At 42.0% G+C, this 15,952-nt stretch overlaps 1 protein-coding gene across 1 annotated transcript in view; it reads right to left on the reverse strand.

The window, feature by feature from the left end:
* Positions 1–15,952, reverse strand: part of IL17RB (interleukin 17 receptor B) — a 40,739-nt gene that overhangs the window by 3,641 nt on the left and 21,146 nt on the right. The window contains exons 5-10 of the mRNA XM_015418844.1: positions 13,832–13,958; positions 11,525–11,572; positions 10,138–10,292; positions 9,900–9,962; positions 3,172–3,241; positions 1,799–1,903 (exon numbers count right to left, since the gene is read on the reverse strand). Of these exons, the coding sequence (XP_015274330.1) occupies positions 1,799–1,903; positions 3,172–3,241; positions 9,900–9,962; positions 10,138–10,292; positions 11,525–11,572; positions 13,832–13,958 (568 nt within the window). The remainder of the gene's footprint in view (positions 1–1,798; positions 1,904–3,171; positions 3,242–9,899; positions 9,963–10,137; positions 10,293–11,524; positions 11,573–13,831; positions 13,959–15,952) is intronic.

A 15,952-nucleotide genomic window follows, 5' to 3' on the forward strand; every position in this document is an offset into this window, starting at 1 on the left:
ATGAAGTGAGACACACGTACTTCTTTTTTTCTCTACTGAAGGACCTCTCTGTAGACCACATTGGTGGTTCTGCCTTCAGGTGCTAGGATCACCAGGCTGCTTGACGAGCTCACTCTGGAGCAGGCCACATAGAACTGCCCATTTAAGAAGCAGTCGTCTGTTAAGTCAACTCCTGCTACCTTCCATGAAAGTGATGGCCTCTCTACTTGTGTTCCTGGATTGTTGCACTCATATGGAGACTGTGTTGTTCTGAGCACCTCAGGATGATCTTGCTGGTACTTGGGCTGTGCAGCTCAGTGCATTGCAGAAGTACTATGTGCAAATGTCTTTGCCACATTCCTAAGTTGCCTCCTCCCTGTAGCATTGGTGTATCTGGCTTGACGTTTGCAGGAGCTTTCTTGGGGGCAGTGAGAGGTGTGAGGGGGAGTTGGTGTGAGGGAGTGGTGATGTGGTGGACATTTCTTCAGGTTTATGAGGGAGGCATACATTGAAATGGCTCCTAGAAATGCCCTTTACTACCTACCCATAAACATTCATACCCTGGCCCTGCTTCTACACCTGACAGACACCGGCCTGTCTGGTGTTGGGGGGGATTGTATTTAAAGGCATCGGGGAGGCTGGGCCAGCAGCAGTACTATGGCAATCCTGCTGAGCAAACCTCTCCGGCGGCTGTAAGGAGGAGTATTAGAAGCCACTGTGGAGGCAGGGCTGGCAGGATCACTAAGGCGTTACTGCTGGGGCAGGCTCCCTCGTGGCTTTAAGCACCCTGCAACCAGTGCTGCACCTGACAGACAACCTCCTGTTAGGTGTAGGAGGTGGGGGGAGTATATTGGAAGCTATCCCACCTCCTCTCCTACACCTGACAGGCAGCTGCCTGTCCAGTGTAGGAGGAGGAGGGGGGAGGAGTATTAAACGCCACTGTGGAGGTGGGGGGAGTGTGTTGGAAGCCACTCCACCTTCTCTCCTACACCTGACAGGCAGCTGCCTGTCCAGTGTAGGAGGGGGGAGGAGTATTAGAAGCCACTGTAGAGGTCGGGCTGCACCTGGCAGGCTGTTAGGTGTAGGAGATGGGGGGAGTGTGTTGGAAGCCATCAGAGAGGCTGGGCCGGCAGCTTTGCTTCACCTCTCAGGTGCTTGTTGGCCACTCCTGATTTCCTCAACTGTCATTAGCTGTCTGCAGTCCCCTGTAACTGTTGGGGTTTTTTAACTTCAGAACGCTGAGCTCTGCAGCTGACCAATCAGAGATTGGGGGGTGCAGGGAGAGAGCTGCCTGGCAGCTGCATAGGAATCAATGGGGGGAGGACATTTTCCCCCTTTTGACCCACTTAGGGGGTCGAATTTCTCAAAATCCCTTTTTAGCAGGCACCTATGCCATGGTGGGAGCACTCTCCCCGAATTTGGTGTCTCTAGGTCCAGCGGTTTGGCCTGGGCGTTGATTTTACAGTGAGGGGACTTTCTTTTATCTATATAGAAGTAGTGGCAAAGTAGAAAGAATCTGCACCCAAAGATAAAGGAAACCCTGTCTCAATTTATCTTCCCTTATATCCTCCTCTGAGGGAAAACTGGCAAAAGAAAACAAAAACATGTAAAATAATTCCTTATATCACATACAGCCAAGATGGTTGTGGCTCCTCCAAGCTGTCTTAAGAAGTGCACAAGAAACTTAGCATAAGTACAAATGCTGCACAGATGCCCTGCAGGCCAGGTGGAGATGGTGATTGCAAGGAAATGGTCATATTGACTACCGAGGAGCCACAAACAGCCACAGCATTCTCTGCAAACCAACAGAAGCCCTTACCGTGCCTCTTCTTGACATACACTACAGCAGCAATGACAGACACTGTCACACACACTGCGGCAAGTATGCAAGCATACATTCCTATGGGATATGTCTTCACGGCTTCTGTAAAAGAAAGGAAAAAGTCAGCCTTGTAAGAAAACACTTGGAAAGAGGTAAGCACATGGCCAATGTGAATAGCTATAGTTTTATCCCTTAAGGGACAAAATATCGTCCCACATAATTGAATTTAGCTGCTTTTGGAAACGTTTAATGATAACCTTTTCTCTTGCGCTGTCACCACTATGGATCTTACCAAACTGATCAAAAGAAACGCTTCCCCGACCCTTGAAATTTAGAGATGGCTTAACTGTTAAGGGTGTCAATGGAGAGAGAATGCTGAAAGTGCTGGGAATCCCCCCCCCCCCGCCGCGTGCAACATCACATTAACAATTTGTATATGCTTGGCTCCTCTGCAGGAGGATGAACGGCCATTCTTACACTGAGTATTGTAACAGTGAACAGAAGTATTAATAATTTGACTTTGAGTTTTTCAGGGAGCCTTTTTGCCATCCATTATGCAGTTCTTCATTATTATGGCTGTGGTTGACATAAAATGTTTAAAATCAGTTGGCTGCTTGGCAATACTTTAAATTGACTAACTGTACAAGAGGAAATGTTGGCTCATCCCTCCAAAAGTTGGCTCACCCACCCCCCTCACTCTTCCCAAATCATGCTTTTCAGCAACATATTTGCATATCTTGCCCTTTGGATGTAGGTTTTCTTCAACGTCAGATAGTAATTTAACAGAATGGCAAGATTTGAGTCCAGTAGCACCTTAAGATCAACAAGGTTTCCAGGGTATAAGCTTTCAGGGGTCAAAGCTCCCTTTGTCAGATACAAAAGGGAGCTTTGATTCTTGAAAACTTATACCATGAAGATCTTGTTGGTCTTTTAAGTTGCTACTGGATTCAGATTCGAATCTTGCTCTTCTACTGCAGACCATCATGGCCACCCACTGGAACCTAACATAACAGCACCCCAACACTTCCCTAAAGGCATAAAACAGAAGAATCTGGGCACCATCATGGCTACCCACTGGGACCTAACAGAACAGCACCCCCAACACTGCCCTAAAGGCATAAAACAGAAGAATCTGGGATACAGTCGAAAAGGTCAACAAATAGCTAAACAAACTCCATGTTTAGGGGCAGAGCGCCTGATGTGGGAGACCTGAAACATCCCAGGACTCTTGCAATTGTGCTCAGCTTGTGAGTTTCCCAGAGGCACCTGGCTGAGGGAAACAGTGCTGGACTAGACCGTGGTCTACTTCAACAGGGCTATGCTTACAGCTTTGACTCTTGTCAACAGCAAACAGAAAATTACAAACTAACCAGGACATTTAAGCTCGTACTTAGAGTGCCTTCGACAATCATTTCCACATCTTGGAAAAGAGGGATTTACCTGGAAGAAGGAAAAAAGTTATTATGCAGCTGCATGAAATGCTTGCAAGGATATTTCATTTTTATAACTTTGTATAAAAGTGTGTCAAAGGAAATAAAGATTCCTGTAACATATTGTTTATCCATGCACAAATTTAAAAGCAGAATGAAAAAAGACACTTGCTGTTGTTAGTATGTTTACTAGTCATATAGCACCAGGAGTGTATATTACACTCTACAAGGCTGTTCCCTGAGGACATCTGTATTTAACTTATGTTATTTATAGTCTGCCTTTATCACAAGGACTCGAGCAGATTACACACTGTAGGGTACACTTAGGGTTGTCTCTTTCCACCACAACGGCATGGCTGAAACTTAGCCAACACTTGTGAACCTGGGGTGAAGGGGAAGAAGGGCTTCCCACTCAGCCTTCTCACTCTCTGCTCAGCATGAGCCACAGCTGCTCAGGCTAGGCTGCGAGGTTGCTAAGGCACCCAGGGGAAGGCCAGCTCTCTATGGAGAAACGAGCAAAACCACCACCAACCCATGGTGGCCGGCTTGTGATCTTCCTAGACGGTTACCGTGGTTTTAGTTTTTCTTCTCTGAGGCCAGTTTGCTGCAGAGAACGATAGGGCATTGCTAGACACAATGGGCCCTTCTGTCGCTGGTTTGAGACCTGCGGCTCAGGAAAGCTAACGGTCCCTCCAGTGGTGCCTACTTCCCAGAAACATGGGGTAGGTGCTATATTGGGGGAAGGGTGCTCTGAAGAGCCACAGGTGGCTCCCGCATGATAGATGGTAGCTATGAAGCAGAAAAAGAAGCCGGTTTTATTCCAAACGTTCTTTCATTAGCAGTTCCTATCAGTCTGCTTTTTAAATTCAAGGTTCTTATACTTTTAAAAAACTCTTGAATTTTAGCTTACGTGAAAGGCTGAAAGAACTGACTTTCACACTACAGGGAAAGTCTCTTATACTACACATTCACAAGGTTCCCTGGGTCTGGGAAGGAAGCAATCCCAATTATGCAAGCTAGAATTGCCAGGTTTTGATAGCATCTAACATGGATCTCCCAGTTTATTATATTTCTTTTAGTGATCACAGATGCACAGTGAGACAAAGCACGTATTGTTGAAAGCCTAGTCATGTCTGGAAAACCCACCTCATGGCTTAATGGGTACATACACAGCTTTGGTTGTGATCCTAATGTTATGTTTGTTGCTCTGTGTCTTCTTTTATGCCAATAAAGGCTGACTTGACTTGACTTGCTCTGTGTCTTCAATAGAAATTAAGTGTACTTGTGTCGTTTGAAAGTGACTGCATCATCTCCTGTTTCACTCATCAGTGAATCAATAAAGTCCTTAAAAGGGCTGAATCTTCTCACCTCTCCCAGGTGAATTTTAGGTGTAAAGAGTAACTTTTGCACTAGCAAACTGAATGTGCCCTTTCCCTAGTAGAATTTCACTTGACCTTAAGTAGTTAAATGTAAATGCCAGCATATTCAGCAATAGGAGGAGGAGACTGGATTTATACCCTGCCCTTCACTCAGAGTAGTTTACAATCTCCTATCCCTTCCCCCCCAACAAGAGACACCCTGTGAGGCAGGGGGGGCTGAGAGAGCTCTGAAAGAATGGCTCTTGAGAGAACAGCTATGAGAGAACTGTGACTGACCGAAGGTCACCCAGGTGGCTGCATGTAGAGGAGTGGGGAGTCAAATCCGGTTCTCCCAGATTAGACTCTGCACTCCTAATCGCTACACCAAACTGTACACAACTGTTTCTCTCGTAATGTCTCAGAGGGATGGTTGTCGATTTCAGATTAACTGCCTTCTGTCTTTCTATATTGAACAATGTTAAGTCTGGATCCTATGCTGCGTGAAAGATGCTGTACTACATACACAACAACTCTCCTGCTTTGCCCCCTTGAAACCGTGCCCCTGTGGGCCACAGGATCATCAGGAGCATCATACGTGTTTCAAAGTGGGGTAGGCTGTAATGAGGGAATCAGCAAAAAAGGGGTTTCCGGTTTATGGCGACGCGCTAGCAGACTCACCTCCCAGACCTCCCAGGGGTGAAGCTGCGCTCCAGCCAAAGGAGGGGGTGCGCAGGCTCGTTTACCCCCCCAGGGACCCAGTGAAGGGACCCTGGCCATGGAACTTTCAAGAGGTTGCCTTTTCGAGGGCGGAATGCCCAAGAATTGAGGTGCCTCTTTGTTCCGACGGTTCTCCGTGCTGAGAGACCAAATGGATCTAGTGGCGCTGACCGCAGCAAGCGAAAGAGATCGAGCGTTTAAAATGAAGTAGAAAGCGGGGTCGGAAGACCAATTATGAACGTGAGTCAACTCTAAAGTGATTTAAAGACAAAAAGACAGCTCCCCACCCCACCGAACGGGAAAAAGGCGAGCGGGGGGGGGGGGCGGAAGAAAACGCGAAGAAAACTGCCTAAAGGCACTTACCCGAGCGAGTTTAAGTGGTCAAGCGCACATTCAGAGACCTTTAAAAAGTTCGCAAAAGTAAACAATCGATAAAGATGGCGGGGAAGAAGGACAAAGAAAGACTTTTGAAAGCGAAAGCATCGGAGAGCCCAAAACCGGAAGTTACCAGTTAGGTGGCGAAGTCTGTAGCAGAGTACATGCGCCCTCTGCTGGAACAGCTGAATAACTTCAAGGAACAGGTGTCTACAGTGACCCAAAGCATTACTGCACAACAAGCTCAGATAAGCGATATGTTGCAAATAATGAAGCAGGATGCTGAGAAGGTAAAGGAAGTGGCCGCAACTACGCAAAAGGTGAAGAAGAAAATGCAAAAGCTTGAAAAGAAAACAACCTCCTTGGAAGATCAAATGTTGCAAGTACAAATGGAAAAGGCCAGCATGGTTCTTCGCTTCCAGGGCATGCCAGAGAAATCGGGGGAGAATCTTTAAAAAGTTATGAGTGAATTGCTAGCCCCAGTGACAGAAATGGAACCGGAACTGTTGCTGAGCGAAATGGATGTGGTCTATAGATCATATTCAGGCTATATAAAGAAGAACAATCTGCCTGGGGAAATTGTCGTAAGATTCTCAAAGAGGCGTGTGAGGGATGCAATCCTGAAAGCAGTTTCTGGAGTACCCCTGAAAGTGGGGGATAGTTCCATCAGAACGCTAAAGGATATTCCATTTGAAGTGAGACAACGGAGAAAGAAGTACAAGGAGCTGGTTCTTTTTCTTCAGACAAACTCAATTGGATATAAATGGTTATTTCAAGATCGATAAAAAAGAAAAGATTGACTCTGTTCTAAAAGCTAAAGAATTTCTAAGGGTTCAGCTGGAAAGACCAGAGGACGGGAAAAAAGAAGAGGACAGCAAGTCTAGTGGCGAGCTGGACTCTGGTTCTTCTGGAGAGGACTCTCTGTCTGAGCAAGGGGGGGCCGCTCCAAAAAGTCCTTACAAGCTACGGAAGAAACGAGGAAAAGAGAAGTAAAGGCTGAAGGACTCTGAATTGTGCCTTTGAGAACTGTGAAATGGGATGAGTGGGGGGTATTGTCTTTAGACAGTGAAGTTTTAAGAGCTATAGAAAAAGTATTACTAATGATTGACTCAGTTTATTAATTACTTAAACGATGGGAAGATTGACTGTAACTAGGCTAATGAGGATATCTTTTCTTGGGTTTTTAGGTAGTAGTGGGTTTTCTTTACTTTATCCTGTATATGTAGTTCCCCTCCCCTTTTTTCTGTTGTAGTTTTTTGTAGTGAATAAAAAATAATAAAAAAATCCCCTCCGGGGGCTCAAAAAAAAAAAAGCAAAAAGTACCCTCCCTCTCTTCCAGGCACAGAAGTACCTACCAGAAGTGGAAAGGGGTTTGGATTCAAGCCTAGGTAATGTCCTCCATGCTCTCCATGAAATAAGCAGTACTTTAGGTTGACAGGGGGAGGTAAGAATTCCCTTTGGGATTCTGTTCCTTCAGTCCCAAGAAAGGTCAACTCCTGATTCGCCATGTGCTCCATCAACACCCCCCCATCCTGTCACACTAGCAGGGAGAAAAGAGACTCTATCACAACAGCCAGCCAAACCAAAAATAGAGTGCCACTTCTGGGATTGCTCTAGGCAAATAGACCAGGCTCTGCTACTGACACATGCTGTAGGCAGCATGCAAAGAGTACCACATGAAGGGTTCCGCCCTTTTATTAAAGATTGTTCATCAGCGGCTTGAAGAGGGGGCACTGTTTCCCCATTTCCTTTTTTAATTATTCTGTCCTGTTTCTCTTTGATTGAATGGCTAGTAATTGAGTTGGTTCCTACACTGTCTTCAACTGTGGGATTTCAAAGGATTAACTCCATCCCCCCCCCACACACACACACACTGAGGCACTGACATCTCAAGAATTACACTTGATTATTTCTAATTACTATGATTTTGGGGTCAGCACACTTTTCTCTTTCAAACTGAACACTAAGTTTAATTATTTTTGCTGAAGGTATTTGGTTCTGATTTGGGCTTTTTGTATAATTATAGACAGAATTCTTACGTGAAATCTAATGCTGACACCAAGTTTTCAGCTTTGTCCTCTCAATTTATAAATCTGTTTGGGTATTAAGTGTCTTTATAGCAATATTATTTCACTTTTCACCACTAGATCAGATTTTATTCCATTTGTAGAAGTCTGAGCAGTTTGCTACAGATTTATACACATTATCTGCAGTATTAGTAAGCAATATTTGCTGGATGAAGCAGAAACATTTATGGACTTGTTTCTTTGATTAGAGATTAAAGGGCTTTCTTTCCACCACTTCCCTTTGTGCAGAAAGCATCATTAACACAGTCTGATTCCAATGATCTCATTTATGTCTTGACAATGATTGTTTTAAAGTTTCTATCAAAGAACAATTATTAAAGACTGCTAGAGAACGCTAGAGAACGCTGCAGTTATTTGCAGAGTTACCTACTAGCATTCAGAAAGAGAGAGAGAGAGAGAGAAAGAAAGAAAAAGAAAGAAAGAAAGAAAGAAAGAAAGAAAGAAAGAAAGAAAGAAAGCTGCCTTACAAGTGGGCCATATATACAAACCCTTAATTAAAATCTGTGATATCTGTAAAATCAAGACTCAGAGAAATTTGTTCTAGATTCTAGGAGTAAGTTCTAGATTCTCATACCCTTAACTACGACATTAGTATAATGGAAGCTCAGTACTTCAATATCAGTCAAGAAAGCAAAATAGTTCCAACTTCAGCAAGTAAAGCTACAGTTAATACTATCATCACACCAGCACAGTTGGATAAATTAAAGGTACACATCTCACTTACCAGAAGAGGGTCCATTTCTTTAGACTACAGAACACTGCATCATCTTTTTTAGGCAAAAGTAAATAGTTTTATCTTCTAATTTATATCTTTGAATATATATATATTCAAATAAATATGATGATATATACAATTATTGTTGATTGTATTTCAACAAAATGGAGAAAATATACAACAAGGAAACAAAAGGCTCACTGAATGTGTTTTATTACAGTATGATGTACATGTAAAAGATAAGTTTGATCTTCTTAGGTGCTGGGAAAAGATGTTGAAATACTGAAGAGGGCTGAAAATCAACATTCTCTATTGGACTTATAAATCCAGTTTGCATGGGCATGTATGAAAGATGTTCTACAGCATCTTCTTATAAATGTTGGAAACATGGAACACTGTCTGCTGATTATCTGCATATATGGTGGTCATATCCAGCTGTGCTTAAATTTTGGTAAAGGTTATCTCAGAAATTAATTGCATTTTAAATCAAGTTGAAAACCCCACAAGCTATTATTTTAGTTCTTGTTTCTGAACTCATGAAAAAGGAGCATTTAAATACATCGCATCCTCACAAAATGCTAATAGCTAAGGCATATACATCTTCCAAATACACTGAAAATTTGCAGTAAAGCTAGGTATTAAAAATTGGAACAACAATCTTTTCAAGCTAAAAAAGACATTATCTGTCTGAAGGATGACAGACAACGAAAGCCCATTTTTCTGATAGCATGGAAACTTGCTTTTGTGTAAGAAAAACTGAAACTGAATCAAACTGTTATAATTTTCAAAAGAATGATCTGAAACATTTATTTTCTTACATATGTGATTTGTTTATCATCATTTGTATCTTTATAAAAATATAAATTAAACACAAGTATTAGTTTCTTCTCAGAAACGGAGCAGCAGTTAATCTCTGAGGACAAGAAAAATGAACAAACGTTATACTGCTGATTTATTATTTATTTACTTTGATTATACCCCTGATTTATTATTTATTTACTTTGTTTATGCCCCACTTTCCTCTTCAATGGGGGCCCAAAATGTCTTAAAGCATCCTCTATCCTCTATTTTATTCTTACAACAACCCTGTGAAATAGGTTAGGCTGAAAGTGTGTGACTGGCCCAAGGTCACCCAGTGAGCTTCCATGGCAGAGTGGGGATCTGAACCTAGTCTGAAGCTCTAACTACTGCTGTCTCTGTGGTAATGTACTTAACACATAACGATATCTTTTCTTTAAGAAAAGTAGTTGGATGGGGGGAAACTGGTGTGGGCATTCATATGTGGTTAATCCTCTTTCTATTTGGTATGAGGTATATTGGTACAAAGTATTTTGGTATAGGTATATTGGTATAGGAAGAAAAACAGGGAAATGGTTTTTCAGAAGATATATCTTTTTATTCATAGTTAAGCCTTACCTCTATGTAGTCTTTGCTGCTTGGAGTATTCACTGGTATTTTTTCAGAAATTCTAGTATCATTCTTCCATTGCAAAGACACCAGAAAAGACCTGTGTTATTTATCTCATTTCTTACATATAGCTTTTAAAAAATCCCAACACACAAATGTAGTCATATACTGGCTGACTGCTTGATTAAATCACCATAAAAATAATTTACACTCATCTTCAGTCTTCTATTTGAACAAGAATATATACCTTGGCATGAAATATAACTGGATGATCACTGCATTCACGGAATTCAGAGTCACAAATGAGGATTTTATAAGTGGGACTCAAGGCACTAGCTGTAAAATTCACTTCTATTTCTGAATCCATTTTACATACAGTTACATTTGGATCCCAAAGACTTCCTGTGAAACATAAAGAAATCCCAAGCTAAGACCTTCAGTTTACTTGCCAAAACAACTTTCATTGTGATTTTAGTGTGTTTAAGCCAAGACACAAATGTTTCCATTGCAGTGGTACACACTTATTCAGTATCAAGCAATACAGAACTAAAAGTACCTATGTACACAATATAATTATGCAACGTGTAGACACACAGACAGTTGTGCTTTCTGATGAAGCATACCTCTAAAGCTCCTAAAGCATAGCCGTATGCCATAGCTTCCCATCCCCAAATTTAGTTCTCCACCTATTTGTATCTCACTCTTCTTCAAAGGATCTCAAGACAACATATAGAGGTATCATGCTTTATTCTCTCATGTGCTGCTCTCCCATGTCATCCCAAGATACTCCTGGGCCAGGAGAGAGGGGAAACAGATAATCAGGGGTTTACACTTTCTAAACCACCCTTTCTTTCATCACACAACCCAACATTAAACTAATAGAACAGGACTTGCCAAAGGATTTTCCAGCACCACTCTTTTGAAATTATGAAGGCTTATCTCAGAGGCTTTTATTTTTTGAGTGGAGGCATGAATCTAAAGGGAACACCACTGTACGGTCACCTTTGAAAAGGTGGACATCAGTTTAACAGTAGCATCATATAATAAGAGTATCTTGATTATGTCATTTGCTCTGTACTGGAAACATCATAGAACAAGGAAAGCTAACTATATTATGGCTGCAGTCACACACAATAATAATCCACTTTCAATACACTTTCCAATTGCATTTTGCCAGTTCACACAGTAAAATCCAGTTGGAAGGTCACTGAAAGTGGATTACTTAGTGTGTGTGACCGCAGCCTATATCCATAGCCTGCACTTGTGCGCCTCCACAAACAGTGTTTAACAAGTCATTATATCTAACTGTGGAAGTAGGCTGAGAGGAAAGCAGACAATGATTTGTCCAGGTGCCATTTCCCACCCAGTTTCTTTGGTTAGCACTTTCACCTCTAGGACTTACCAGACCATCCCCTCAGAAGTGACGTCATGGTGCAGACAACAGTGTCAGGCCTGGCAGCCCTATTCACCTCCCTGCAGGCATTGTGCCTCACCAACTTGTTTCCCAGGCCATTATCCATAAGCGATGTATCATCATTTTTGCTAATGTGAAAGTCTCTTTTAAGCAGAAAGCATAAATACTTTTTTAGATTAGTGAAGATAATGGAATTAAAGAAACCTGAAGCTGGAATTACCTTTTTCTATGCAAGCTTTGCTATATTTCATGGTATCATCTGCACAGCCTGTGAATTGAAATATTTTGATATTAAGAAATTCCACAAGCTTTTCACGTCAAGTTGTTGTAAACAAATCTAGTATGGTGAGATATAATTGCCAACCACTAAATTATTAGTTTACCTGGAAAAATAAAGAGGGTTACAACTGTTCACTGATGCAACACTATTACAGAATCATGCATGTCCTTCAGTGTTTCAGAGAACAATCTTAAGATGGTCTACTCAGAATCCTACTTGGGCCTATTTAATGGGGTTTACTTCTATGAAAGCGTTCCTAGGACTACACTGTCACTGACTGCCTTACAAACAGAATTATCGGTATATTCGTAAGCTTTTTAAGATTTTACATCAGCCTCACTAAGTACCCCAGGTTTTTTTCATCTTTCAATCTTCTACATTTGCAATTAAAAAAAAAAAAGACGTTTTCAGGACTATAGGCTCATTTTAGCAAATTAAACTATTAGTTTAAAAAACATCAGACAGAGGAACATTTTACACATTATATGATAGCAACAGTGTGTCGTTACAACATACAGCAGCAAATATCAAACAGCAGTGCAAATGGGCTTTGTAATTGCACGGAGGCCATGAAGTGAATGACCAAAATGGATGAAGCTGTGATGAGCTTGTGGGCTTGTCTGCACACTCGACTTACTCCTGATTTCCTTGGTAGTGGATCCACAAGCGCTGGAATCAGTTTGGGCATGGTTCTTCTGTACCTCTGCCTTCCTTCTGCATTTTCACAGTTGTGGAGTCAAGTTTATTTTCTTCTGCACATGCCTTAAACCGTCAGGCTTTTCAAGGGAGGGTGCTGTCATCCCTGGTGGCACCACCACACACACCTTTTTATTTTTTGGGCATGCTTGTGTATCAATACCATGGCTGAATTTTAAGCATCAAAAATGAACACACACTTAGGAAAAGAGTGGGGTGGCCTCCACTGACACACACAAGACTGCTGAAGGGGAAGGGTAGCATGCCTCAGATGGGCTGCAACTGGCTATGAGGAATGGTCAACAAGAATCCTCCCCCATGCCTGCCTGTCTTTGCACAGTGAACCATATGTGAAGGGCTATGACCCGTTCAAACTCTGCCTCTTTTCTTTTGGTGCTGGAGGTGACCACCCCACTACTACCAAAGCTTTTGCTTTTTTAAAAAAAATCAGAACTAAAATATTGTTATATCAATACAGCATTGTAAAGAGAGGTTTAGCGGGTTCTCTGAATTCTCAGCTTTCATGTTTTTAAGTAAGCCTCTAGCCCCTTGCCTTGTAAAAGTACATCGAAAAAGGCATATCTCCACAGGAGAATAAGCTAGAGACTTTTTTTTTTAAGGAAAACTGGGAATTCATAGAATCTGCTAAATCTATTTTTTGCATGCTTATATCAATAAGGGTTCTATTTAAAAAAAAATGAAAATGAAATCACTCATTTTCAGGGCAGGGGGGACAAAAGGGAATCATTTGATGATGGTGATAGTCTCATCACTGAAAAGTGGGTAGGACAAAAAACTTGACAGAAACATTACACACATGAAAAAGGGCGACTAAGTTGGCTTCAAGAAAAAGATCAGGTTAAAAGAGGTCTCAAAAGAACCAGAACACAAATGGGGGGGGGTCAGAACGAAGCAACAGCTAAAAGCACAAAAAAAATGTGGAAATCGGGGGATAAACTGAAGTATGGAGCCAGAACCAATGAAAAAAAATCACGCAGAAAAGCTCAGTGTTTGAAGTATCCTGCTGCCTTTAAGCATTTTAATTTTCCTGCCGTTATGTTTTTAATACTATGGCATTAAGATTTTTGTATCAGATATCTAGTCAACTTGTTTAATCAGATAATCATCACATTAATTTGTGCTAATTCTAACACTTCAATTTACATACTACACAAAATAGTCCAATCAAAATTCTAAAGGTTACTATTGAGGGGGGGGGAGACGGAGAACACCCTTATGTCAGCAGTTCGCATTAGCGACCAATCAGTAAACCTTATCGGCACTAGATTTTATCATTTACTTCCTGTAAGGAAAGAGGTACTCGGAGTCAAATTAGGCCCTATTCCCTCGCCAACAAGTGATCAAGGCTCTACTCCAATAGTGCTGATTACACAAGGAGGGAAGAGAGTAGCAAGCACCCAACCTGCTGCTGGGCTCCCAGTTCTGCAAACAGCTGAAGCTTGTAAAAACTACATGCTCAGTAAAGAAACTAAATTCATACCAGGTATTTTCATGCAAATTTATTTAAGCTGATGCTGTTTTTCCAGTTACCTGGAGAAGACAGCTGTACGTATTTTGATGGAATGTCCTCATTTGGGTTTCCTGGTGGTAGGTTGTGACCATCAATGTGGTAAATGGTATTCTCTTTTACAGGAAATCCAACATAGTAGAACTGCCACTGAAATTAAAAAAGAGCAAACCATTCCTGTTAGATTACAATCTTCACCTCCCCCACCCTTTACCACAAGACAAAAGCTCAGATGCTAACAACAAAATTCATATAGGCTTATGTCTCAGTAAGCTCATGGATCGTTGCCTTGACGTGGCAAGGGGGCTTGTGTGGTTCGATGAGGCTGCGAGCTATGCCATGGAGGGCCACCCAGGACGGACAGAGGCCACAGCGGAGAACTCAGACAAAACGTGATCCACTGGAGAAGGAAATGGCAACCCACTCCAGTATCTTTGCCAAGAAAACCCCATGGACAGTAAGAAAAGGCTAAAAGATATGATGCCGGAGGTGAGTCCCTCAGGTCGGAAGGTGTTCAATATGCTACTGGGGAAGAGCAGAGGGCAAGTACAAATAACCCCAGAAAGAATGAAGCGGCTGGGCCAAAGCCGAAAGGACGCTCGGCTGTGGATGTGTCTGATGCTGAAAAGAAAGTCTGATGCTGCAAAGAACAATACTGCATAGGAACCTGGAATGTAAGATCTATGAATCACGGTAAATTGGATGTGGTAATGAGATGGTTAGACAGTGTTACTGATGCAGCAAACATGAAATTAAGCAAAGTCTGGAAGACGATGGAAGATAGGAGGGCCTGGCGTGATGTGGTCCATGGGGTCACGAAAAATCGGACTCGACTGTGCGACTGAATAACAACAACAAGCTTATGATACTGAAATACTGGAATTATGTAGTCCAAATCTATTTTAACTGAATATGGATATGCAACACACCTTATTTTTTAAATTTATTCCCCACCTTCTGTTTCTGTCCAACATTGCTTTCAACATCACTGAGAAACAACAGGCCAATATAGAAATCACAATAGCGTAGCACACAGAACCAAGAAGTAACCCTAAAGCATCACCTTTCTATACCATGCAGAATAAAAGCCTAACAGCACATCCAGTAGAAACAGAAGAAACCATCAGTTAGCAAATGTCCTCATGGATTGTTTTACAGGGTCTCCTAAACACCAGAAGAGTCTTTGCCAGCATACTCCTGCTGTTCAAAAGAAGAAGAATTTCTGGTAGAAGTCAAATGAACCAGCCTGTTTGAAGAGACAGAAAGGAAGGTCCACTTGGAAGAACTAAGCTGTTGTACAGGAAAGGCATGAATTGTATTGATGAAATGGTTGTTCAGCTATGACCAATTCTAGTAAAATACATTAGAAAAAGAAACTCAGACCAGTGTTCCATCAGACTTCTCTGCTAAGGGCGGAAGGTCCACTTGGAAGAACTAAGCTGTTGTACAGGAAAGGCATGAATTGTATTGATGAAATGGTTGTTCAGCTATGACCAATTCTAGTAAAATACATTAGAAAAAGAAACTCAGACCAGTGTTCCATCAGACTTCTCTGCTAAGGGCCCTTGGACGACCAAGGGGTAAAAGGAGTATTGAAGGATGATAGGGAAATGGCTGAGAAGCTAAATGCATTTTTTGCCTCCGTCTTCACTGTGGAAGATGAGAAGTGCTTGCCCACTCCAGAACCACTGATTTCAGGAGGGGTGTTGGAAGACCTGAGTCAGATTGAGGTGACGAGAGAGGAGGTCCTAAAACTGATAGACAACTTAAAAACTGAAAAATCACCAGGCCCAGATGGCATACATCCGAGAGTTCTGAAAGAACTCAAATGTGAACTTGTAGATCTCCTGACAAAGATATGTAATCTTTCCTTAAAATCTGCCTCCATTCCTGAGGATTGGAAGGTAGCAAATGTCACTCCCATCTTTAAAAAGGGTTCCAGAGGAGATCTGGGAAATTACAGGCCAGTCAGTCTGACGTCGATACCGGGTAAATTGGTGGAAACCATTATTAAGGAAAGAATTAGTAGGCACATAGATGAACAAAACCTATTGAGGCAGACTCAGCACGGTTTCTGTAAGGGAAGATCTTGTCTCACTAACCTGTTAGTGTTCTTTGAGGGGGTGAACAAACATGTGGACAAG

The sequence above is a fragment of the Gekko japonicus genome, unplaced genomic scaffold, assembly GCF_001447785.1.
Source record: "Gekko japonicus isolate JY-2015 unplaced genomic scaffold, Gekko_japonicus_V1.1 scaffold1549, whole genome shotgun sequence".
In the NCBI taxonomy this organism is placed as follows: Eukaryota; Metazoa; Chordata; class Lepidosauria; order Squamata; family Gekkonidae; genus Gekko; species Gekko japonicus.